The sequence below is a fragment of the Haliotis asinina genome, chromosome 3 (genome assembly GCF_037392515.1).
Source record: "Haliotis asinina isolate JCU_RB_2024 chromosome 3, JCU_Hal_asi_v2, whole genome shotgun sequence".
In the NCBI taxonomy this organism is placed as follows: Eukaryota; Metazoa; Mollusca; class Gastropoda; order Lepetellida; family Haliotidae; genus Haliotis; species Haliotis asinina.
In genome coordinates this window covers 40125191-40149926 of record NC_090282.1, presented here as the reverse complement: position 1 = coordinate 40149926, position 24736 = coordinate 40125191, and the positions used below count along the sequence as shown (strand labels likewise).

At 41.0% G+C, this 24736-nt stretch overlaps 1 protein-coding gene across 1 annotated transcript; it reads left to right on the top strand.

Moving 5' to 3' along the window:
- The first annotated feature begins 9232 nt into the window (after positions 1–9232).
- LOC137277990 (calcium-activated chloride channel regulator 1-like) lies at positions 9233–24288 on the top strand. The gene is made up of 13 exons (XM_067810018.1): positions 9233–9551; positions 10711–10987; positions 12626–12696; positions 13226–13450; positions 14768–15001; positions 15640–15838; positions 17476–17588; positions 17954–18076; positions 18993–19097; positions 19594–19867; positions 20408–20569; positions 21165–21383; positions 22259–24288. Exons 1-13 carry the CDS (start codon positions 9399–9401, stop codon positions 22648–22650), a joined length of 2547 nt encoding a protein of 848 aa, XP_067666119.1. The 5' UTR covers positions 9233–9398; the 3' UTR covers positions 22651–24288.
- Positions 24289–24736: the final 448 nt, after the last annotated feature.

The following is a 24736-nucleotide window of genomic DNA, read 5'->3' as shown; positions in this document are numbered from 1 at the left end:
TTCAAGTATCGTTACATGATTCAACTTGTTTTAATTCGATGCAGGTAACTTATAGCTTTATTAATATAGTTTGCGTATGGGCGGAAAAATGACTTTTTTGTATTGAAAATTAATGATGATCTGACGCTTGTATGCATGTGCGTGAGTTTGTGTGTGATTCTGTGTTCTGTGAGGGGGGGGGGGGGGGGGGGGGGGTGGGGTGCGAAAGAGACCAGTGACATGCAGCTTAGATGCCATGCTGTGGTTTAACATGAATACTACTCTGTGTGTGTGTTTCTGTGTGTGTTTCTCGATCTGTGTGTGTTTGTGTTACTCTCTCTCCATGTGTTTGTGTGTGTTTCTCAATCTGTGTGTGTGTATGTTGCTCTGTGTGTGAATGTGTTTCTGGACACCTGTGTCATGCTGCTACCTCACTGAGATATCATGCTGCAGTTTAGCATGAATACCCCATTCACACATAGAATAAACCACAAGTCTTTGTTTTATCATGTTACTGTCAAGCACCAGGCAGGGTATCAACAAGTACATCTTCCTATTTGACATAGAGGGGGTTAAACCATGAAGCAGGCTGACAGTCATGTTTCCAGGAGATCAGAAGTTTCTGGGTTATCTGGATGTCAACAAAGTCTGACAGCATATGCACACACAAATCTGTTACATTGGGCTGAACTTTGAAACCTTTTGTATCTCATGAACTTGTCCCTGCTTACTTGAATATAAGACCTACGAACAATTCCCTTTTAGCAATATGGATGCATGCGTGTGTGTGTGTGTGTGCGCGCGCGCGTCTCCGTGCACGTGCGCACATGCTGAAACCAGTTCATGGCAAAAGAGATAAAGCACCTTAAAAGACGTTTTATGAGATACAGGTTCACGTGGAAAAGTTGCGTTGCAACTTATCATCTCCTGACGTGTTTTTGACAGATTGTTCACCGCACTTCGTCGGTCAGGCAGCACAAAGGAAACAAACCTCCTCAGGGTGATGCCTGACGACTCTACACTATTTGGAGTGTATGACGGTGTCTCCTGGGTGACCTCTGAAAGCATCCCGACTTTTCCCATTGCTCCGGGGGTAGTGTTCGACTTGAATGTTGTTGTGACACAGATCCAGTTCCAGGTAGGACCATCGTCGATGATACAGGGTGTTTATCATGTGTGGGTAAAGACACGAAGAAAGACTTATGTTTTGAATATGTGTCATTTAACATTACATTGTGGGGGTAGAGAGTTGTGTCCCTTCATCGCGCCAGGATTGGTTGGATTCAAGATTCCGTTTAACGACCCGTCGGTTTCTCAGTACAACCATGACCCTGTTCTTCTGTTTCACCAAAGTAATAAAACTCTTAAAATAAACTTTTTTCTTGAAGGTAAACACTAAAGAGAAAATGTGTTCGTAATGGCAATTGTTTTTCTGGAGGGTAAACACTAAAGGGAAAATGTGTTCATAAAGGCATTTGTATTTCTTGAGCGTCAGAAAATGTGTTCGTAATGGCAATTGTTTTTCTTCAGGGTAAACACTAAAGGAAAAACGTGTTCATAATGGCAATTGTTTTGGCAAGTTCAAAATGCAGAAGAAGTGATGAAACTGAAATTTTCATATTTAAATCCTATGGACAATTTGAATTGCACACGATTCAAACCACACGATTACCACGGGGAACATGAACTAGTAAAAGTTTATCCAAGATTTTTGTAACTGTAGACATCGCATGTTTTATCTGTAACACATAAAAAGGACGTGTCTTGATCTTTTGACTATTAACACCATTGTGATTCCGGGTGGAACAAGTCACAATACTGATGTAAGACGTCACTAAATGGATCGAATAGTCAGATTAGATTTATTGCTTGTTATCTTCATCGTGTACTTATTGGACGGATTGAATATCCCCGTGCTCTTAGTTTTCAGTACAGGTAAACAGCTGGATATAGACACTGCAGAGTTTTCTCTTTAAGGTGAACGCTTAAGGGAAGTGTGCTCTATGATTCGCAATTGTTTGTAATGTAAGCTCAAAGTTCGGAAGTAATGATAAAAGAGATGAGGAATACGAGCTGGAATACAAGATATAGAAGGCTGCATAAAAAGATTAAATGTTTCTCGGGCACATGTTTTTCCAAAGTGATGAGGGCGGTAGGAGTTTTCTTATAATTGTTGATAGAGAAACAATAGTGACGAGGGAGAAACACATTTTCTTTTTCTCTCAGAAACACAGCTTGGAACGTGTAGCACGTGTAAATGAGTTGTAGATTCAGTTACACTCGTTCTTATAGACACGCATTCTTATAGTGGACAAAATGGACGGTCGGGACGCGGCAAAGTCAAAATTTATTTTTGTTAAATGACAATAAAATGTTACGCGCACAAAATAAACGTTAGGCGCCGACGTCCGAGAAACATTTCACTTTTTTAAGTTCGCCTAAATATAACGATACATACTTCATCTATCACGTATAGATGTTTGTAAATATAACGAGGTATACTTTATTTGTGACACATATGCATGAGTGCGGCATTAAACATCAAGCAAACAATTTTTGACTATGATTAAATACCAATGACCAGCTGGTAGATGTACCTTTCAGTCTGAGTATATCCCGTCTGTTGTCTGGATGTTTCAGGTTAAAGTGAACGGGAATACCCTGAAAACATTGGCGATCGGATATCCCCTGAACGTCTCGACGTTTATACAGATGTACTACTGGCGGACGGTGGAGCGGGTCAAACTAACATACCCCTGAATACACACATAATCCAATGACAGATTCTAGGTTTTCCAAGATATCACTTTGAAGCGTTCATTTATAATGTGCTTCACATATTTGCTATGAACAATGTTTTTATTGACATCACAAAATTAATTATTAATATCTGAACTGATTTTTTGTGATGTAAAATAATTATTGATACCACAGTGTCATCTTGAATGGAAGAGATAAAACATGTGTTTTGTGGTATAAAACATGTGTTATGTATGTATAGGATCACAGTCTTAAGGGTTGGACATTTTCTGAAGTTCTAACGCAAAGCGACTGGTTATTACATTCATAATACTCAAGGAGAATAAACGATGTAGACCGAGGCGAAACATGTACTCATGTACATAGTTGTACATGCTTGTACTACAGGAACATGCAGTGTGCATTGACTGAACAAACACATGTACACAAGTTGTACGTGGAAGCACAGTAAATATATTGTACAGATTCATGCTGTACACAAGATGTTCGATTCCCATATGGGTAAAATGTATCATGGAGAATTCGTGTTCCCGCGCCGTGGCATTGCTGATTTATTGCTGAAAGCGGCTTAAACTCACTCACTCATCCTTGGAGGTATTGGTTAGATGGGAAATTTCAGTTGGCCCTATCTGATCGGTGCTGCTTAAGCTATTTGTCATGTATAATTTGAATATTAATGTATAAGGTAAGAATCTGTGACTATGTATTCCCTCTTAAACACGCCATATTAATAAACATGAAGTATACTAGTCAGTGTATACCTGCAGTTGTTTTTGAAGATCCGTGAAGATCCGTGAAGATCCATGCTGCCACGAGTATACAGAAACCCATATACTCCGTAAGAAGCGACTAACAGGAACACGTGGTCCGCCTTGCTGACTCTCCTAACAGTACTCCGCATGCGTAGGTCGAAACTCATGATGTCAATCACTGGACTGGATCCAGTCTCGGTTATTGACCACCGTGATTTAGGTGTAATATGTTTTATGATATATATTCATATTGCTAATTGTGGCGTTGAACCACAAACAAAGTTACAGATTTACAATGCATTAGTACATGTATAATGCAGCAAATTAGATTTGTGATAAATAAAACTGAGGTGGGAATTATGTGTTTATTTAATAATGACAACCACTTGAGTACAATCCAGCAAGGCACATGCTGTCCCATTCTATTAACATATGTCTTATATGCTGAGAGAACACAGCATATAAGGATATTTGTAGACGTGAATAGTCGCCCGTAGAATGTGCTCAGAGATGTTGCTAACTCAGACATACCCACACTATGTCTTTTGCATCTGTGTGAGTCTTTGCATGAATGTTTTACTAGTGTACTGTTCTTTTTTGTGACCTTCGACTGATTCCACTCTGAGGAACAGCACGATTCACAACAATAGAATAACTATTGCTTCCATTACCCCACGGACAGCTGTCAGTAGTGTCGATGGGTTCGACGTCGGACGATCGATCTTACATACCCCTAGCGGCTGATGAGACTCGGTGACACGTCATTCATCCATGCTACCGCACCCTATAGTATGCTTGCCGACGAATTTCACTTTGATAAAAAAAAGTTGCTAATGAAATTAAGGTTGCTAATCCTCATAATTTCAAACACATAAATATCAGAACTTCACTCAACTTGGATAAAGGTTGTACAACAAACAATCATGGGTTTCAATTCCTTATTCTCGTTTTTTATGTCAAGGGGGTAGGCACATTAAATGAAACACCAAGAAAAAGTGGGGTTGGTCTAAGTTAACGCCCAACGTGTACCGCGCGTGGGTTTGTTTCACTGTTCCAACTACTGCGCTTCCCCTTGTAATACAAACCAACACGTCTTCACTGCAAACAGACTAACTATAAATACGGAGGTGTATGCCCATGATATGATTCACTGGATCGTCTGGTACACCTTTACACAGACCGATTGTTCTCATACAGCTAGGATATAGAAAACTCTGTATTCAGAAAAGCAGACATGGAAACATGGCTAATTTTGTACTCGTGGTCGTATGATGTAAAATGTGCAGTCCTTTACAGGCGTTGACAATATCAATATCTATTGTAACCTCTGCAACAGACCCCCTTCCTCATTGACTGTTGCAGACGTGGCATTATACTTTGTAATGCTGCGTGTGATTCAAAATGAGGGCTTGTTCCAACACGACAAGATTTAGTATTGTCTGATCTCCCTTGCGCATTCTGGCGTCCATGAAGACTCATTTTATAATTTTAAAAGACGAACCGGAAGCTACTCTTTAACACGCCACGTGCACTTGACACAATGACGGCCTATGATTCACAGAAGGGCAGAATCCTCTGAAGAAGCTGTCACTCGTGGTCGACCTGAACACTAACAGTTCCAAAATTTGGGGATACACTAGATTAGATGTTATTGAAAAGGTACACTTACTTACTTGTACTGCGTTTTGTGCTTCTTGTGTGACTGAACTAGAAGATGAATTCCATATCACACTAGTGTGTCCTCTCTACAATGAATATCGTGCTAGATACCGGAATATTGTCATACACACCCTCGTGTCCAAATGTTTCTTGAACTGATGAAAGCAAGCGATAACAATAGACTTTTAAGACTATGTATCTTTTTTATAAAAGTGTTTGTACTCCGATCGAAACACAAAAATAGCTGTGAATATTTATCATATTAATTGTACTAAGATCCGCATTTACAGTGTGGAGCATATGTATGTTTTTACCTCACTGTGTACACATGTACTGTTCGCCTCATGGCCATGTATACGTAATAAAGAATCAGAACTTACTTGCTTGTAAAAAGTTTTAAAACCTTGGATTGTCTACACCAACTGCCATGGTATATGGAAGCTACCCTCTATACGAGATTACTATCGGAAAGTGTATTCGATTCTGGGTTAGAAGTTTAAGAATGGCAACACATCGCCTCCCTAAACTTGCTTACAACATTCTATAATAGCATTATGATACTCTTGGTCACTTGGGCTTCTCACATCGGTATGTTTCTCTTCTCTCTTGGTTTTGGATATATATGGCTCTCACAATTTGTTGAAAATGTTGATACGTTCATCACCCAATTTCGACAACGTGTGATTGATAACTGTAGGCAAGCCTGGGCATCTACGTTAAGAGACAGTTCTCGTTATGCCACCTATGTCTATTTCCAAGATACTTTAGAACCTGGAAATATTTATCTTGTCTTCAAGGTAAGAAAACATTAAAAACGCATTTGTTCGATTTAGGCTGGGTCTTACAAGCCTAATGATCAATGAAGGTAGAAAATGTGATATAGAAAATTCTTTACGATTATGCCCTTTGTGTAGCTCTGGATTTGAAGATGAATTCCATTTCATGTTTTTGTGCCCATCTTTTAAGTTACTGCGAAGAAAATATCTTGGCGAACTTTATTGTCCAAAACATGTCAGTTATACCGTTTTCGTTAATCATGGCTACCAAAAATGAAGCAATGTTGTCTGATCTGGCATTATATGTACAACAGACACTGAAACTAAGACAGTCTATTGTATAATTATTCTACCTGCACACTGAATGTTAATATCCATGTTTTTAATAATTGAATGGGTGATTACAGCAGCATGAATTATACTCACATATTGTATCTATGGTTTGCATACACGCCAATGGCCTTTCATGCAATAAACACTTTCAACTTGATTAATTTGGTTTCTGGTCATACGGAGGGAGGCAACCGGTATGTCTTGCAATACATCCCGCAGACATACCAACTATCAAGATGTCAAGAACTTACCATCTCTGAGTAGTAAATGCGAATCTGTTGATAAAGGAGACACAAATGTTGTATGGGTAAATGTTGATAACGGCGATGTGCGTCTGATGTTAACTGTGATGTGCGTCTGATGTTAACTGTGATGAGTGTTGTTAACTGTGATATGCGTATGTTGTTAACTGTAGTATGTTGTTTAATGTTATATGCATTTATTGTCAACTGTAATGACTTTATGTTATCAACTGTAACTTGTGTCTGTTACGTGTTTACTCTCTGCGTGTAACATCTGTGGTGTTAATATGTGTTTGTAAGGAAATACAAACTATTACAAATTGTTACTTGTTATCGAGCTTCGTTTCCCTTTCACGAATACAATCGCAGGAGCGCAACATGTCTCTGTTACTTCATGCCACAGAGGTTCCATTACTTATTTACTTCAAATGTTTGTGTGGGTGAAAAGTTGTTTGATAAGCTCGTGTAAAGGCACTGCCATACTCCCATGTGGCTTAAGATGTTATAAAACAGGTCCTACAGTTCATAAGCACCAAGCGAGACTTTGCGCTGGTTCTGTAACCGTCAAGGGAGACAATCGGAGGAGTCTCTAAAGGTCACAGGGGAATGAGAATCCTGCATTGGTGACAACTGAAGGTGACACACATTCCCACTTTTCTAACACGTTTGTACATTGTTTAATGTAGTTATACTCGTGTAGTTCGTGGAGCTTAGACTGTTGTTTCCTGTTATGGCTTTTGTCAATTGTTACGATAAACCAAACATTATGGAAACTACTTCTTTAATTGGCATCTAGAAGCTGGCATGATGAAGCGGAAACACATTTTCATTGATAAACAATCTCTTTATTGCAGAATATGCGATGTTTGGGTGTAGATCCTAAGGCCGTTTGGACAAAAACAAAGCAAAACAAAAAAAAAACAACAAAAAAAACAAACAAAACAAAACAAAAACACACACAAGCAAATAAAATCCCCCTGAATGACCTTCAGAACCGTTTGGTCGAATCTAACAAACAACACCAATTCCAGACTGGGATCCCAAATCTGTTTGCCCGTTGGTTTGATTGCTTGCAGCATACATCAATATTCCTGTGATATGTAAATAACTGGCCTGCAACCAATCCAGTCTAGACCAGACAACCCAGTGATTAACATGATGAACACTGACCTACATAACCTCGGTACGATGACATGTGTCATCCACGTGACTGTGCCTGACCATCCGATCCCGTTAGTCACTTCTTACGACAAGCATGGGTTACTGAAGACCAGTTATAACCCGGATCTTCACGGATTACTTAAACACGTTCCCCACGTTCCCCCGCATGCCACATGTACAGCAGGACTGCACGATATCACCGGTATATCGCAGTACGCTTTTCAAACGACACGTATGTTCCAGTATTTTGTCTGAGAACAGGTATATTGGGTAAAGAACATAAATGAAATTTCTGTGATTATCTTTATGGCGTAAATAAGAATCCGCACATACTTTCATTCGCCCCTGGTGTTTCCCTCGTTATTCATTGATAAAACATGATAATGTAAAGGAATAAATTTTACAAACAGGAACAGAATCCATGACTATGTAATCAGAACAGTATATATGTGTGTGTGTGTGTGTTTGTATGCGTCCGTGTGTGTGTGTATGTATATGTGTGTGCATGTGTACGTATATGTGTGTATGTATGTATTTATGTATGTATGTGTGTGTGTGTGTGTGTGTATGTATGTATGTATGTATGTATGTGTGTATGTGTGTGTGTATGTGTGTGTATATATATATGTGTGTGTGCATATGTGTGTGCATGTGTACGTATATGTGTGTGTGTGTGTGTGTGTGTGTGTGTGTGTGTGTGTGTGTGTGTGTGTAGGGACTTGTAATGTAGAAAGTATGGCTGACATGCACAACGAGTGCCACTCACAGTTACAAAAGTAAGGCCCTAGTAAATAAATAAATTTACATCGCATTGACATGCACAATTAGTGCCACTCACTGTCAAAAGAATGGTCCCAATATATCGCACTGACATGCTCAATTAGAGACACGCACTGTCAAAAGGATGGTCCTAAAACATCACATTGATATGATCAAACAGTGCCACTCACTGTCAAAAGAATGGTCCCAATATACTATTATCACAGTACGTGTGGTAAAACGGGTTCCAGAACAGCCATAGATTGCAAAGCGATTTTCTTCCCAATACACAGCTGTAATGTACAGCTAATCTTAAAATAGGTCTCTGAGCAGTACATACAGGAAAAGGATCACGTGTGTGTTTGCATTCGCCTTTTCACAATCAGATTTTGTGATTCTCTACCATCAAGTGAAACAAAACAGTCTTATTAACATGATGAATAGTGGCATTCTTTTCACCCACCACCCTAGACATGCGAACAGAAATGGTGTGCAAAGGGGATCTTTCAAATCAGCTGACTACGGTCAAATGTCACACTGGTCTTCCGCCAACCAATGCGTGCGACAACGACGAATAATGGTTGAGTGGTCTATGGGAGGTAACTCTATGTGATCCACAGTTATACCGCTACGATTTCAAAACATCATCTACGTAAACCTATGTAAGTCTTAATCACATCACAAGACTAAGTTTGCCAATTTACGCATGCTCAGACGAGACAACTTCCGACATGCAACAGTTAAACGTGCTGCTTTTCCTTTCCTGGGGAATTCCCTGTGGCTATTTTTAGCTAAGTATACGTCAGCGTTCATATTTCTCGACACCGACAACGGAATAGTTATAGCAGGGAAATGGGGACAGTGCTATCCACGGTAGTCACAGGGAAATCTTGTTAGACTGTACAGAGAAGTCGGCACCACTAATACTACTCTTATAATACTCTCCTCCATGCTGCATAACTAAAGTGTGTTCAGCCATGACTGTCCAGTCCGAAGGCCTTGCGTGCCTGTTTTTGATGTCCGTGGCTATGGCAACGAAACTGTCTCTAACAAATGGAGGGTACGAGGACATTACAATCGCAATCAACAAGAATGTTCCAAAGTCCATGGAGATGGTTGAAAAACTCCAGGTAGGTTACCTTGACCTCTGGCTGTTTTCGCTAAACCTGTCTGATTGTATTATTATCGAACATCAGAAAATGTTCCAAAATAGCGAAACTCATATCCCTCCTTTCGGGTCAAAGGTGTGTCAAAGCCCCGAATAAAGTTCTACCTTTCGCTACGTGCTTGGGTGCGAATCCCAGTTTTCTCCGGTTGTGTTGGTCTTTGGGTTTCACCAGAGTTGTAAGTTTATAAGACGTGTGTACATTTACATGTGTACCTATAGGAGGGGAACATTGATCCTTGTTTAAATCCCCAACAGGCCCAATAAGCTGACGAATTTTGTGTAACATGATATGTAGTCACTGCTGAGCTACCGTGGAGTGTTAGCAGTCAGGGACATGTGCTGTCATGCGTGCACTGAACGGGTGTAACGACTCAACTTCAAACCCTGAATACATTACATGGGTTGGATAGCCCTCTTGTAAGTCGATACGTCGAGTTCACTGTACCCTGGGGATAGTCGATGACAGCGATGACGTATAACATTTACCTCAAGGAAGAAGGTGTTTGTGCAGGCTGTTCGGTTGTAAGTTTGTAACACTCACACCGTTCATCTGTACTACCTACGTATAGCCTTGACGAGCTGACAGAGAATTTACATTTTATCTTATAGGAAATAAATAATTCATGTGACATGTACATCAGATATGTCACGTGACGTACATCAGATATCTCACCTGACATGTCCATCAGATGTCTCACATGACATGTACATCAGATATCTCACGTGACATGCACAATAGATATCTCATGTGACATGCACCTTTCACACCAGATATCTCAAATGGCATGTACCTTTCAGATCCTACGAGACATTTCATAGCACATATCTCTCGTGACATGTGCCTTTCGTATCAGATATCTCACGTGACATGTACATCATGTATATCACGTGACATGTACCTTTCATATTGAGTGGCTCACGTGACATATATATTTCACATCAGATGTCTCACATCTCTTTACATCTCACATGACTTGAACATGAGATTTCACACATGACATGCACCTCACGCACCTACTACTTCACTAGACTATCTGGTATCCGATGTAGAAATATTGTAGTGTTTTACATTGGGTACAATGTAAAAGATACAATGTCAACAATTTAAGACCGTTTTTCAGATCCTGCTACAGGATGCGTCCGAGAGTCTGTACGCCGCTACAGGTCTGTACATGCGCACTGCTACTATCCTTGTGCCCAGTAGTTGGCAGATCGGGGACAGGAATGATAAGCTGACGTTCTCTGAGGCGGATATGAGGGTAGACAGACCCCACCCCTACTACAGAGACCGGCCCTATACCCAGCCCACGTGGACGTGTGGGACTACGCAGCGCTACGTGCACCTCACCCCGGGGTTTGTCCTCGGGAAGACTGACCGTACAAAAAATATACGACCTGGTAAGTACCGCTTCTAAGATTGTCCTCGTGGTAAACACTCACGTTTCCTGAAGATTCATTCGTAATCATGGCTTATACAGAACGTCTATTTCTAATCTGTTGTGACAAACACCCCCTGACATCACTAGAATCAGCACGTACTGTCCTGTCTTGGTTTCACAAGTAATCCACTGAACGTTGCAAAACTTCCGTCCCTTGCCTTAATTTGTGGCCATATTTGTCTCAGGTAAAGCCTCGTTATTCAGTATAGAGTAAACTACGCTTATAACGAACCCTCTATACAACGAACCATCAGATATACCTGCTTATGTTTTCCTGTCGCGACCACATGTATATTTTAGTCCCTTTGAGTTCGTCATGGCCTCACTTAACTCTCACTCGGATGAGGCTGCTATTTTGTATGTAGGTCTGCGGAATTCGTGTTCAGAACAGGAACGCCACCTGCTTACCTTTTAAGGAAATTATAATCCGAAACACTTAAACAATAACGAATAAGTTCTGAAAGGCAGGAACGGGCTACTTGCTGAAATGTTAAACAACAATCAATGTTTCATGTAGCGGTTGGGTAACAACTGGCTGGCTGACAAGGAAACACCTCGTTAAAACGAATCATAGCTGACAAGAACAGAAATAAGAAAGCAAAAAGATCAAAGGTGTGGACAATGGTTAGTGTTTAACGGTGACCAAGAACGTCAACACTCACTCGTCTTGTCAGAAGAATAATCCGCGTCACAGGGCATTAACATTTCAAAATGAGGATTTAAGAGAAATCTATACAGATGGTAAAACCCATTCTCTTCCCACAGAGGTTACTCCTGTCATATCTTCCTACGTAACCTCTGTTCTAATACGGCCCTTTCATGGTGCGACTGTTCAAGACTCGCGATTGGAGGCGTTCAGATTTAGTTGTGCAATTAGAGGCGTTGTTTCAAGAGTGATAATTGCAAGATCTCGGTAATTTCCGAATGCATCGGGAAAACTTGCCACTAGCAGTTTTTGTTTCTACAAACACATCATGGCGATTGATCCCTGCACTCTCTATTGCCAGTTTCTGATTTTCTGTTAAATGTGAAATACCGAATCCTTCCTTCGCACGTTGATGAACCAACTCCATGGGAGTCGCCACATTGGAGCTAAGTCTATTTAATTGTTCTGATTGGATAGTAACAAGGGAGATAATTCCTGTTGCGATTTTTCGCCGCTTGGGGATTTCTCTTTGACCGGGAAATATGGCCGTATTAGAACAGAGGTTACGTAGGAAGATATGATAGGAGTAACCACTGTGGGAAGAGAATGTGTAAAACCGTGTTACACAACGAAAGTAACATGCTTAAATTACATAACCCGGGATTCTCTTTTTCGTACCATAGTGGAAGCCTGCTTATCCAGAGACCGATATCTGGAAACGTTGTCCTTCCAGGACGAGTCAGGTGAAACAAAATATATTCCTTCCCAATTGTATATTTAACCGGAAATTAGGATCCGGTGAATTTCAGTTCCCAACAGTACCAAATGCACATTTTCACGCATCACTACTAGCAACAATTGATGTTGACTTTCATAAACAAAACTGGTGGTAGCCGTTACGACATAGTATAACGTGCCACATACAAGGAAACGTTTCCTCTTCTTTGGTAGGCATCGCCCTTGCAAACCAGTTTGCTCGATATCGCTGGGGGGTGTTCGACGATGTTATATCAGATGAAACGGTAAGTTATTTAAAAACACTCGTATATTTCTGAAAAAATATTATTTCCGCGCATTGGTTATTGCCTTGTATACTAGTATTTGACCCTGGAATCTCCGGGTTATCATTGATCGTCAGTAACCTATGCATGCAAGAGGCTCATTGAAGACTCCCTGACTTGGCTGACACGTCATTGTATTCCATTTGGGTACATCGATGGTCATGCTGTTGATCATTGGATTTTCTAGTCCAAACTCGTTTACTTACAGGCCGCTGCCACATAGTTGGAATACAATGGAACGCGGCGTAAATTAGAGGTCTTTCAGTCACAGATCCCTAAGTTTTCAAAGAGTTCTCTCAACAAATGAGTGAGTTAGTTGGTGAATTTAGCCATGTTAGCCAAATCACAGAGGAGAGCACAAGAACTGCACTTCACACTTGCTTCATGCATCTATATGAGCAATGGGTAGGATCGAGTGTCCCTAAATGTACATGTGTATGTATTTCACCAGTCAGATATTGATGCTAATGTGACTGAATTATTTCATTAGGGTTCCACTACAATGTCTAGAAGCCACGAGAAAGCTTGTAAGGGGAAAGGTGTGGCGGACATCATACAAAGTCACGACGACCACAGTCAGAAAGGTCAGACGCCGATTGAGACAGTCACATTCACTGTCGTGTATAACGACAACGATCAGGACAAGAACCCGGAAGAGAAGGAGTGTGGAAGACGCGTTGTATTACTGCTTGATGACTCCATGTCCATGGATGAAGTAAGTGGTCGTGGTGAGCTGGGCGACTTATCCCTGAATATGTTTATAGAACTTAAGCGAGATGAAGTAAGTCAAGATGTGATAAGTAATCTTGGTGAGTTGAATAAGTTAAGGTACTATGTGGCCAGTAAGCGTGATGGGCTGAGTAAGTCAAGTTTGGATGCGATAAGTAAGACTGGTGAGCTAAGTAAGTTAAGTTGGATGTGATAAGTAAGACTGATGAGCTGAGTAAGTCAAGTTTGGATGCGATAAGTAAGACTGATGAGCTGAGTAAGTTAAGTTGGATGTGATAAGTAAGACTGATGAGCTGAGTAAGTTAAGTTGGATGCGATAAGTAAGACTGGCGAGCTAAGTAAGTTAAGTTGGATGTGATAAGTAAGACTGATGAGCTGAGTAAGTCAAGTTTGGATGCGATAAGTAAGACTGGCGAGCTAAGTAAGTTAAGTTGGATGTGATAAGTAAGACTGATGAGCTGAGTAAGTCAAGTTTGGATGCGATAAGTAAGACTGGCGAGCTAAGTAAGTTAAGTTGGATGTGATAAGTAAGACTGATGAGCTGAGTAAGTCAAGTTTGGATGCGATTAGTAAGACTGGTGAGCTGAGTAAGTTAAGTTGGATGTGATAAGTAAGACTGATGAGCTGAGTAAGTCAAGTTTGGATGCGATAAGTAAGACTGATGAGCTGAGTAAGTCAAGTTTGGATGCGATAAGTAAGACTGATGAGCTGAGTAAATTAAGTTGGATGTGATAAGTAAGACTGATGAGCTGAGTAAGTCAAGTTTGGATGTGATAAGTAAGACTGATGAGCTGAGTAAGTCAAGTTTGGATGCCTTAAGTAATCGTGAAGTCAAGTTTATTTGTGGTCAGTAAGCGTAATGAGCTGAGTAAGTTAAGGTTGGATGTGGTAAGTAAGCCTAAATTTTCCCCGGAGGCATTGTAGTAAAGTCGTCTCGGTGTAATTTCCCTTCGTAATATTCACAGGGACTACATTTGAAATCTTTTCGTAGCCATGGCTAGATTTTGCAGACGACACAAGAAAAGGAGATTTAGAGTTATCTCCCTTCCATCGATTTGCAGTCGCGAAATATCGGTAATTTCCATGCATCATGCGTGATTCAGTGTTAACGAGATAAATAGGTACCTCCACGAACTAATGAATCAGTTGCCATGGGCAGCGAGGGTTCACTTAAATGTACCTGGCTTGTAAGCTGGTTGCATTGAAAATAATAGAAGAGCGCTCAGCCCATCAGAAAACGACATTAATGTGTGAGAAAAGACAAGATGATTTGTTCATTATAAAATAGTTGTTTTGGTTTCAGTATTCCCGTGTATTCAGGCAGAAGCAAGTGGCTAGAAATTTTATAAAGGACGTGCTTCCCGCCAGCTCAGAGATTGGAATCATAACATTCCACGAGTATAGCATCATGCTAGTACGGAGTCTTACCAAGCTCTCCAGTGATGAGTATCAAGCACGAATTGTCGACTTGGTGACTCAAGATCGTCGGCTTGGGGCAGCCACGGGAATTGGACAGGCTTTGAAAGATGCCCTTGCAGTAGGTCGCCTGTCATAACATTGTTATCTGTTGTGTTATGCACTCTGTAGGTTAACATGAACTTTCCTGTTTTTATTATTTATTGGAAGAAGCCATATCTAGTGGAGAGGCATGGCGGTGTCACCGTAGATTATGCCTTTATCTCGTTATGAGTTAGAAGTTTGATTAAGAGTGAGCAATTGATTATGTTTTTACGCTGCTTTTAGCAATATTTCAGCAATAGCATGACTGGGGACACCAGAAACAGGAAACCAGGCAATTCTTCTTGAAAGGTCATTGTAACTGAGGCAAATACCCACAGTATCAGGATAGACATAAAGCAAGCGATCGTTTTATGCATATTGAATGAAAGTGAATGCACGTTAACGCTCTTTGTAGTAATTTGGGTGTGATTTTGGGAGACAGTTTTCACAAGAATGGGGCCGTCACGAATCGCGGAGAACCGGACAATTTGTACCCATACCGTTTATGGCACTGCATCTTTTCCAAATTTTGGTGCGGGTCAGTCTCATAAAGAGGCGCGAATCTGATGTTAGGTAGTGGTTAGCTTTTTAACATTTTGTACGAATTCCGTGGGCATTGACAGTCTTGTCTTCGAATTTAAAACTGGCTGAAGGTACGTTGTCATCTCGCTCCAGCTGCTGAAAGGAACTTCCGACACAGGAATCAGCGAGGAGGACAGAATACTGTTGATTACCGACGGCGAGGAGAACCCACAAGGAGGCCCGAAAATCGTCGATGTCATGAAGGACATAATTGAATCCAGAGTGATGGTCCATTCCATAGCATTGGGGCGTGACGCTTCAAGGTCTTTGGGAGAACTGTGTCAGGCAACAGGTAGAGCATCGCAGTCATTATGGAAGAGACATGTACTAGTCAAGCATTGGTAACTGCCAAACAGTCAAATTCAGCACCTAGAGAAAATTCAGAATCATGCCGCTCATATTGTCACTCGCCCATCTTCATCATCCAGTATGTCCTCTATCCGGACTTCTCTTCATTGACTCTGTGTCCAAGAAAGAACTGACTTTAAAATACTGTGTCTCACGTACAAATCTCTCCACAACACCTCTCCAATGTATCTCCAGAACCTTGTCAAGCCACACATTCCATCCCACCCAACAAAGATGTTCTGGTAGCAACTTGCAGTTCGACATCACAAGAATCAATTTAAAAGCTTTGGAGGACGCTCTTTCTCTCACAATTCTGCAGTGCTCTGGAACTCTCTACCTCTCCACGTGAAAATAGCTTCATCTCTGTCTCAACTCTCTTCAAGTCATGTCTTAAAACTCATCTTTTCAAGCGATATCTCTCATCTTCAGTGTGTACCAATAATGCTTTTACCTCATTTTTGTACACATTTGTAAATTTTCTGTTCTTTACGTAATATATTTCATGTTCTTGTCATGCGAATTGAGCATGTGCCTAGCACGTGGAGTTGTGCGCTTTACAAGCACTCTTATTATTATTGTTATGTCAGTGTGTTAGTTAGAAGCTAATACTGGGCACCAACCCTGCAGTAAATGAATTCCATTTCGAAACGAAACCCCAATGTCTTAAAAATGACCAAATGTAACTGCATTAAAAAAATCAAATTCTTAACAATATCGCAGTTATTTATCCAGTTGCCTTGACTACGTTTGCACACTTGTCAGAAAAAATATCTATGTCTCTTCTACATCAGGTCTGTCTACTGCCTTCGGGCTGGTGCAGCTACCATCATTATTACAGCTGCTGCTAGTTTTACTGCTACATTGATCACTGTTTCTACCATTAATGCTTCTAGCACAGTCTCTGTTAACCACATACTGCAGCTACCTCTACCACTACATTCTTAGTGTATATATTTCTGTTACTACTGTCGCTACTGTATTCAGTGGTACTGCTGTACAACCATTGTACTGAATGTATGGCTAACAGGTGCTGTTTCAGGGGGAGCATGTGGCTAACAGGTGATTTTTTAGGTGGAGTGTATGGCTAAATATGGCAATGTTTTAGGTGGAGTGTATGGCAAAATGTGTCAATGTTTCACGTGGAGCGTAATGTTGATTATGGCAATGTTTCAGGAGAAATGTATGGCTAAATATGTCAGTGTTTCAGGTGGAGTGTATGGCTAAATATGTCAGTGTTTCAGGTGGAGTGTATGGCTAAATATGTCAATGTTTCAGGTGGAGTGTATGGCTGAATGTAGCATTGTTTCAGGTGGAGCATATGGTTGAAATTGGCAATGTTTCATGTAGAGCGTGTGGCTAAATATAACAATGTTTCAGGTGGAATGTATGGCTAAGTGTGGCAATGTTTCAGGTGGAGCGGATGACAAAATATGGCAATGTTTCAGATGGATCGTATGGGTAAATATAACAATGCTTCAGGTGGATTGTATGGCTAAATATGGCGATGTTTCAGGTGGAGTCTATAGCTAAATATGGCAATGTTTCAGGTGGAGTCTATAGCTAAATATGGCAATGTTTCAGGTGGAGTCTATGGCTACTACACGGAGAACGCCAAGTCAGGAACCCTCACACAGGTCGTCAGCAACTTATGGCAAGATTTCAACATGTTGTGTGTGGAGGACCAGCCCATTGAGGTACTGACACAAAGCGAATGTTACATAGGAACATAAATCAATTGGCAACCGTGTACAAAATACCCAGCAAATACATGCAAATCACTTCCAAAATTAGAAGAAGCCTATGCTAACAGCATATGTCTTTGAATCACTTTTTACACTGATGATGCTTAATCGACCTGGTTTGGCGTAAGTGGAATATACTCGGTATTCTGTCAATAAAAGAACCCAGTGTTCTCATTATAGCAGTAGGAAAAATACGTATATGGCGGTACTCGCAAAGCTTGTGTCAGCTGCAGTCGTCGAATGCCATTTCGCATTCCTCTCAGTAACGAGAATATCACATTGCCAACACTGGGTATTTCCGTGTTTTCACTTTCCAGATTGTGAACATACCACTAGAAGTAAGCAAGGACAAGCCTGTGGTTGAACAACCTGTACCAATAGACTCCACCGTCAATAAGACCGTTTTCCAGTTTACATCACCAGAGAACTCGGATATTGAGGTAAGCAAACATACATGATTGTACGGATGAATCGTATTGAATTCTTCGTGAAACCACTGTGAACAAGGACAGGTTAGTGGTGCACCTTGTCTCTACCAACATCCTGTACCACCTCCAGAATAATTCCACAGGCGGATCCAGGGAAGGGGGTAGGGGGTGGTGCAACCCCCTTTTGCCCTGAAATTTTGATAAATGTCCACTGTAACTCGGATGAAAATGAAGTGTGCACCCACCTTTCTCAAAAGTGTGCACCCATGCCCCTCTTTCTTAAACACTCTTAAGCTGCATCCACCCCCTAATACAGTTCCCTCCCTATAGTTAGAAGTTTTGGATATTTATTTAGAAAGTGATAAAGGATAACCACTCTACACTTTGCAGGGATAACAATGTTTTGTATTCTTTATCCCGACATTTGAGAGCTAATTGCTGATCCTTCATCACGTGATTCTTCTGGGCGCTACATCTGATGAAGGAGCAGGAATTAGGTCTAATACGTCGTATTATTACTCGCCCGTTGAAGATACTGCAGTGTAATATTTTCACTTCAATATTGCACTAGTGTAATAGCGCTTGACGTATGACGTCAAAATGGTTCAAAGTTGTGACGTCACAATGCTAATGTTGATGTCGCGATTTTACTAGACCTTGCTTGACTTGAAAGCTGAGTGTCCTCACACTATAGGCAATTTCGCCGCAGTTTCTGTCAATTTATGTTGGCGAGTAATAAACAGAATACTAAACTCGCTTCCGTGAAATACCATTTTCATTAAACTCGTTAAAGATTTGGTATCAAACTCGCTTTCGCTCGTTTGATACCAAATCATTAACTCGTTTAATAAAAATGGTATTACACGGAAGGTCGTTTAGTATCCTCTATATATAGCATAAAGGAGAAGTTGTTCCTCTGTATGTATAGCTGCAGATTAAAGACCCCGAGAACAGGACCTATGACAGAAATTCACCTCAGTACACAGAAGATCTACGACTCAAAGTGGACAAGTTCACCTTTGACAACCCGCAGGTTTGTGTAGGGTACACGATCTCTGTGATAGTTACACCAAAAGAATGGTTCTTAGACACCTCATTGAAAAATTGCAAGTTACATTCTTCTTATAAGGGACGTGGGGTAGCTCGATGGTCAAAGAGTTCACTCGTCACGCCGAAGACGCGGCTTTGATTCCCCACATGGGCATAATGTGTGAAACCCATTTCTGGGGTCGCCCGCCGTGATATTGCTGGAATATTGCTAAAGGCGGCGTAAAACTAAACTCACCCTAACTCCTTCTTATGAATACAGCCAAACAATGATCTGTTGAGCGTACGTTTGTCTCGATGTAAAAGCTTGGCATGTGCATATGCCTTCAGCATTCATTATTTTGCCTCTGTGTTGAAACTCCGATTATGCGAATTCTTTACGGAAGTCTCTTTTACTTGGACGCAAGGGATTTACCTGTATATTGATATCTGTAGTCCATGGAATTCGACTTAAAGATGCTTGACTAATGTGTTTGCAACAGCCAGGTGAATGGAACGTAACTGTTAGGAGCAAGTCGGTGCACTCCAATCCCGAAGCTGTAATCATGACTGTCAAGGCTGACCCCAAACAGGACTCCGAGACGTATGAGGTCCAGTCATGGCTTGATAGCATAATCGTCAATGTCCCTGCGGTAACCCGAATCTACGTATCAGTCTCTCGGGGTTACTCCCCTTTGATTAAGGCCAAGGTGACAGCTACTGTTGAAAGACCAGATGCGGACGCTGTGAATGTGGACCTCAGAGATGACGGAAAGGGTACTTTGAAACTTGCAACACTGTGACTTATATCAGTTACAACAGTACGTTAAGATTAATGCCTTGTCACAACATGTGTGAAAGACTTATTTAAGGTACCCTTCAGTAAAGAGCAATGGCTGAGCGTAATATATTTTATGGTTTTGTTTGTTGTTGAAGCCAGCACTGCTCAATTCACATGGCTGATTTCTCTAAACAATCGATTCTGTGTTTGATACAGTTAGCATGATCAAAGACATTTTCATGCGGTGATGGGTACTTGGTTGGTCAGCTTATTGTTTAAAGCCGCACTCAGCAATATTCTAGCTATGTGGCAGCGGCTCTGGCAGGGTACCTTGTGATCAACAGCATGAGCATCGATCTACGAATTAAGGATACGATGATTTGTTCCCATTGGTCGCCTCGCACGGCAAGCACGGTTCTAACTGAGATCTTCATGCGTCGTCATGCTTGAAGCTGACACTCCATGTTACAATTAAAGCATTGCTCTAAGACTTTCTTTGATATCAATTCACTGACATTAAAATAAACGCTTTGCAGGTGCTGACGTTGTAGGCTTGGACGGTATATACACTGGCGAGTTCACCAGCTACACCGCCAATGACCGGTACTCCCTCGAAGTCCATGTAGCCTCCGTTGTCGGGGAAACAGTGGTTGTCAAGGAGCTGCTCAGCGGTGCTAGAGACACGCAAGATGATGTTGGTCGGTAACCATTTACATACTCAACTATAAAAGAAACGCATGTTTCGAAAGATGAAATATCATAAAAGTAAATCTTTGTGTTCATGTCTTCTATTTAAATACTTGACATAAAAAAAGTATAACAAAAAAAACCAAACCCGAAACACAAACAAACAAACAAACAATAAAAACCAACAGAGTTTCTTTTGCTGTAATGTATGCGTAGTTGGTAAGAAACACTATGTAACATAGGCTGTTCCAACAAATGTAGCGGAAATAAGGGGATGACATCGACAATATGGCTACACGTATTGATCAATATGTTGTGTACATAAAGAAACCAAAATTTGGTAGAAGACTTGTCATGTTGTTTTACGTCACGCTTTTAACAATATTCTGGTTGTATGACGATAATGGAGCCCCACAATCCACGGCGTCGTTCTGTGCAACTGGGAAAAGATGGTATGTGGTCAACCAACGTTGTGGGTGAATACCCTTCTTATCACATGTCATCTCTGTCAAGTACTAGTATTACGTAAATGAACATTTACTGAAACACAATATGTAAGGAACACAGTATGGGCCGACAATTATTGACTGGAATTGTTTTCTACAGGTGTAGAGAATTTTGAAGATAAGATTATAACATCTCCAGTGGAACCCATGGCTCGAAAACCATCCCAAGGACCAGGAGCATTCGACGTGCGTGGACTGAACCTACAGGTCGATCAGTTCCCGCCATCTCCAATCACTGACCTTGTTCCCACAGAGGTCAAGGACAACCGTGTCACGCTTCAGTGGACTGCGCCCGGAGATGACTGGACAGAAGGGACAGGTACAGCTTTCACGTCACACTTACCTTTTGATCGGGTTGCCTTTTAACTGTTTATTATCAACTAGCTACTTACATGAGTATGCTATAAAGATTGAGACCACATATAATTTTAGATAATTATGTATTCTTACGATAACCTCAACTGCATTTTGTCTGTGAATTTTGACGTTTTCACGTTGCATGAGGGTTAGAGAAATATTCTTATGTACGACGTTAAACTGTTTCACCTCATCCCACATCTGTGAAATTTGGTTAACTACCGACTTACGTAGTTAAGGCAACATAAGGAGTGAATCCTGCTGGAGATTCGTTCAGGTAGCAGTAGGCACAACCAGCTAAGGTGCCGTGTGTTTGCGTGCTGACCCGTTTTATATGTTTGGTTTCTGTGAAGATTCATAATTCCATTATCGCCCATTTTTTAATGTTGGGATGCTGAAAATTCTTTTTTCCATTATCGCCAGTTTTTAGGTTGGGATGCTGAAATTCATTTGTCCATTTTCGTACTTTACCCAGAGTACAAGACGTATGTCAGATTCACAAATGCCTTTTCAGACAGTGTCTTATGATAACACTGCATTTCTAGCATGTCGCCTTGCAGACACTATACGACTCTAAAGTTAATCAAAACTTATTGATCTGATAATCACAAGTACCCACACCCACAAGAAAAGAAGCTGCGATCTCTCACATACAAAATGCACAACTTAGAATAATTTATAGACACCATCACGTGGTCCATTTGCACGTTCAGTCAGGTAAATGGTCAGATCAATGCCCGTTGTATTGTTATTCAGTTCGTCTATGAACTAAGTTATCTTCAATTTGTCAGCGTTTCATATGTCTATCTTCACCAAAACGTGTTTGGATTGTTACAGCAAGCGAGTACGAGTTCCGAATGTGGTATGACCAAGACGCTCTGAAGAAAGATCCAAGCATTGGCATTTCCCTTACCATCGAGGACACGGAGGGAGGAAAATACGCACCCTCACCCTCCCGGACATTAGAGTCAGGGACCATCAAACTAACGGACAATTGGCCATTTCCTTTCTATTACATCGCTGTTATAACACGTGACCATGGTAACCACACATCGGAACTCTCTAATGTCGTCCGACTGCCTCGTCCTGAGATACAGTATGACATCATGTCTGACCCTGCCGCCATATTTGCGTATACATACGCAACTGTGTACTTTTTTACTCGAATTTTAGAAGCATATGCTATAATTGGTTGTGATTGGTTGTGTAAAAATGTGAACGAATTTTAATTTCAAACCGCACATAAGATGCTACTTCAGATTATTTTATGCCCAAACCAAGAGACGTTACCTATATATTTTATGGCTAAGTAATCTAACGGTCTAACCAGTCTGTTTCATGGTGATTTTACATAATCATAAAACGTCAGCGTCAGCCTCAGTGTCTACCGGTCTTCCACCGAAAGCGATTCCTTTCTGCGTGAAAGGCAAATTATCGGTGCTGAAAATGTGATATCAATGGTTCACTGCAAAAAAGTTGTTATGAATCACCATCATTGTACATAGAAACATGTTTTTGCTCTGAATTCTGCTCTGAAATGAAGGGTAGAACAAATTCCTCCGACCTCTCCCTCTTCCCACCCTTCCCCAGTTTCTTCCCACAGTGACCCGTGAAGGTCCCGGGGTAGAATAGGCCTTCAGCAACCCATGCTTGCCATAAAAGGTGACTATGCTTGTCGTAAGAGGCGACTAACGGGATCGGGTGGTCAGACTAGCTGACTTGGTTGACACATGTCATCGGTTCCCCATTGCGCAGATCGATGCTCATGTTGTTGATCACTGGATTGTCTGGTCCAGACTCGATTATTTACAGACCGTCGCCATATAGCTGGAATATTGCTAAGTGCGACGTAAAACTAAACTCACTCACTCACTCACTCTTCCCACAGTGGTTACTTGTCACATCTCTGTTCCAATACGACCCTTTCATGGCGCGAGTGTTCAAGACTCGTGATTGGAGGCAATCAGATTTAGTGCAATCAGCGACCTTGTTTCAAAAGTGATCGTTCGCAAGATCTTGGTAATTTCCGGATGCATCGTGAAAACTAGAACCTGTTCCGGAGCGCGATACTCAAATGTTTCTTCTAGACAGAACTCAGTTATGTCATATTTGTTTTTCCACATTGCTTCCATTTGTCAAGTTGAATCTAGGTCGATGTAACACGTGTTCTGATTGGACAGAAAAGGGAGATACATCTGCTGCCATTTTTTGCCCCTAGGGGATTTTATGAGAACCGTGAGGTTCGTAGGAAAATATGACAAGTAACCCCTGTGGGAAGAGAATGCCCCTTCCCATGTGTACTAAATCCACACTGAAACATATGTCCTTGCAGTGCAATGTGATTTGTGAACATAGTATTTCCAGTTATACAACTGGAATCTTTGTTGTATATGCGTCATATTTTGGCCGTTAGTCTCGACTCGTGCGCTAATTGTGTTCTTTAAATGTCCGGACGGTGGGGTAGGCGAATGGATAGAGCGTACGCTTGTCACGCTGAAGACCCGGGTTCGATTCCCCACATGGGCACAATGTGTGAAGCCCATTTCTGGCTCTACAGCTGGAATATTGCTGAATGCGGCGTAAAACGATACTCACTCTTTACTCACTCTTGAAATGCCATTATTGTTTTGATATTTGTGGACCTTTAAGCGTTTACAAACTTTTCAAAGACTGAAATGAAAAATCGTACTCATGCAAATTTTACGTCATACATCAGTCATCAACAGCGTTTATTTTAAAAACAACTATGAGCATTAGGATGTACAAGGGGTGATGCACTCTCAACTCATTCATTATTCTCATATCAACATTGACTAACTGCGATATATCTCCCACTTTATTCAATGTTAAATAAAGAAATGATGTCCCCACGAAGAGTGTATTACAAAGGTTTCAGATCAGAAAAAAAATGTTTTTGTGGAACGAGATATTTAACACTACAATAGAGATTTATTTATGAATTGTACATTGTAGGCCTTACAAATACGCAACGATTGTTACCTTGACTATACCTCAGCTACTGGGAAAAAACAGAAGTATGACCTTGGACGTTATCAAATTGTTTCTTGGATCAGAAAAAAATGTTGCTTAAACACTAGGATGATGCCATCTTACCAAAAATAGATGCAGAGTATAGAACTATGGGTTACATAAGGACATTTCCCCCAAAGACGAACCCCACATGAAATGGGCATCGTCATGATCAAAGTGTACCACAGATTCGCGGAGACCGGGTGTGGCGACCAGAACTGGGCTAAATACAAATTATGACTGTACATCCATGTTCTGGGTGCGTGCCCGTACAAGGCGCCCATG

Bases quoted from the DNA above. Each gene is read 5' to 3' on its own strand.
- LOC137277990 (XM_067810018.1), top strand. From the start codon at position 9,399: ATGACTGTCCAGTCCGAAGGCCTTGCGTGCCTGTTTTTGATGTCCGTG. The intron at 12,697-13,225 runs GTAAGTTATTTA...TTATTTCATTAG, and splicing joins ATGTTATATCAGATGAAACG to GGTTCCACTACAATGTCTAG. The intron at 15,002-15,639 runs GTAGGTCGCCTG...ATCTCGCTCCAG, and splicing joins CTTTGAAAGATGCCCTTGCA to CTGCTGAAAGGAACTTCCGA.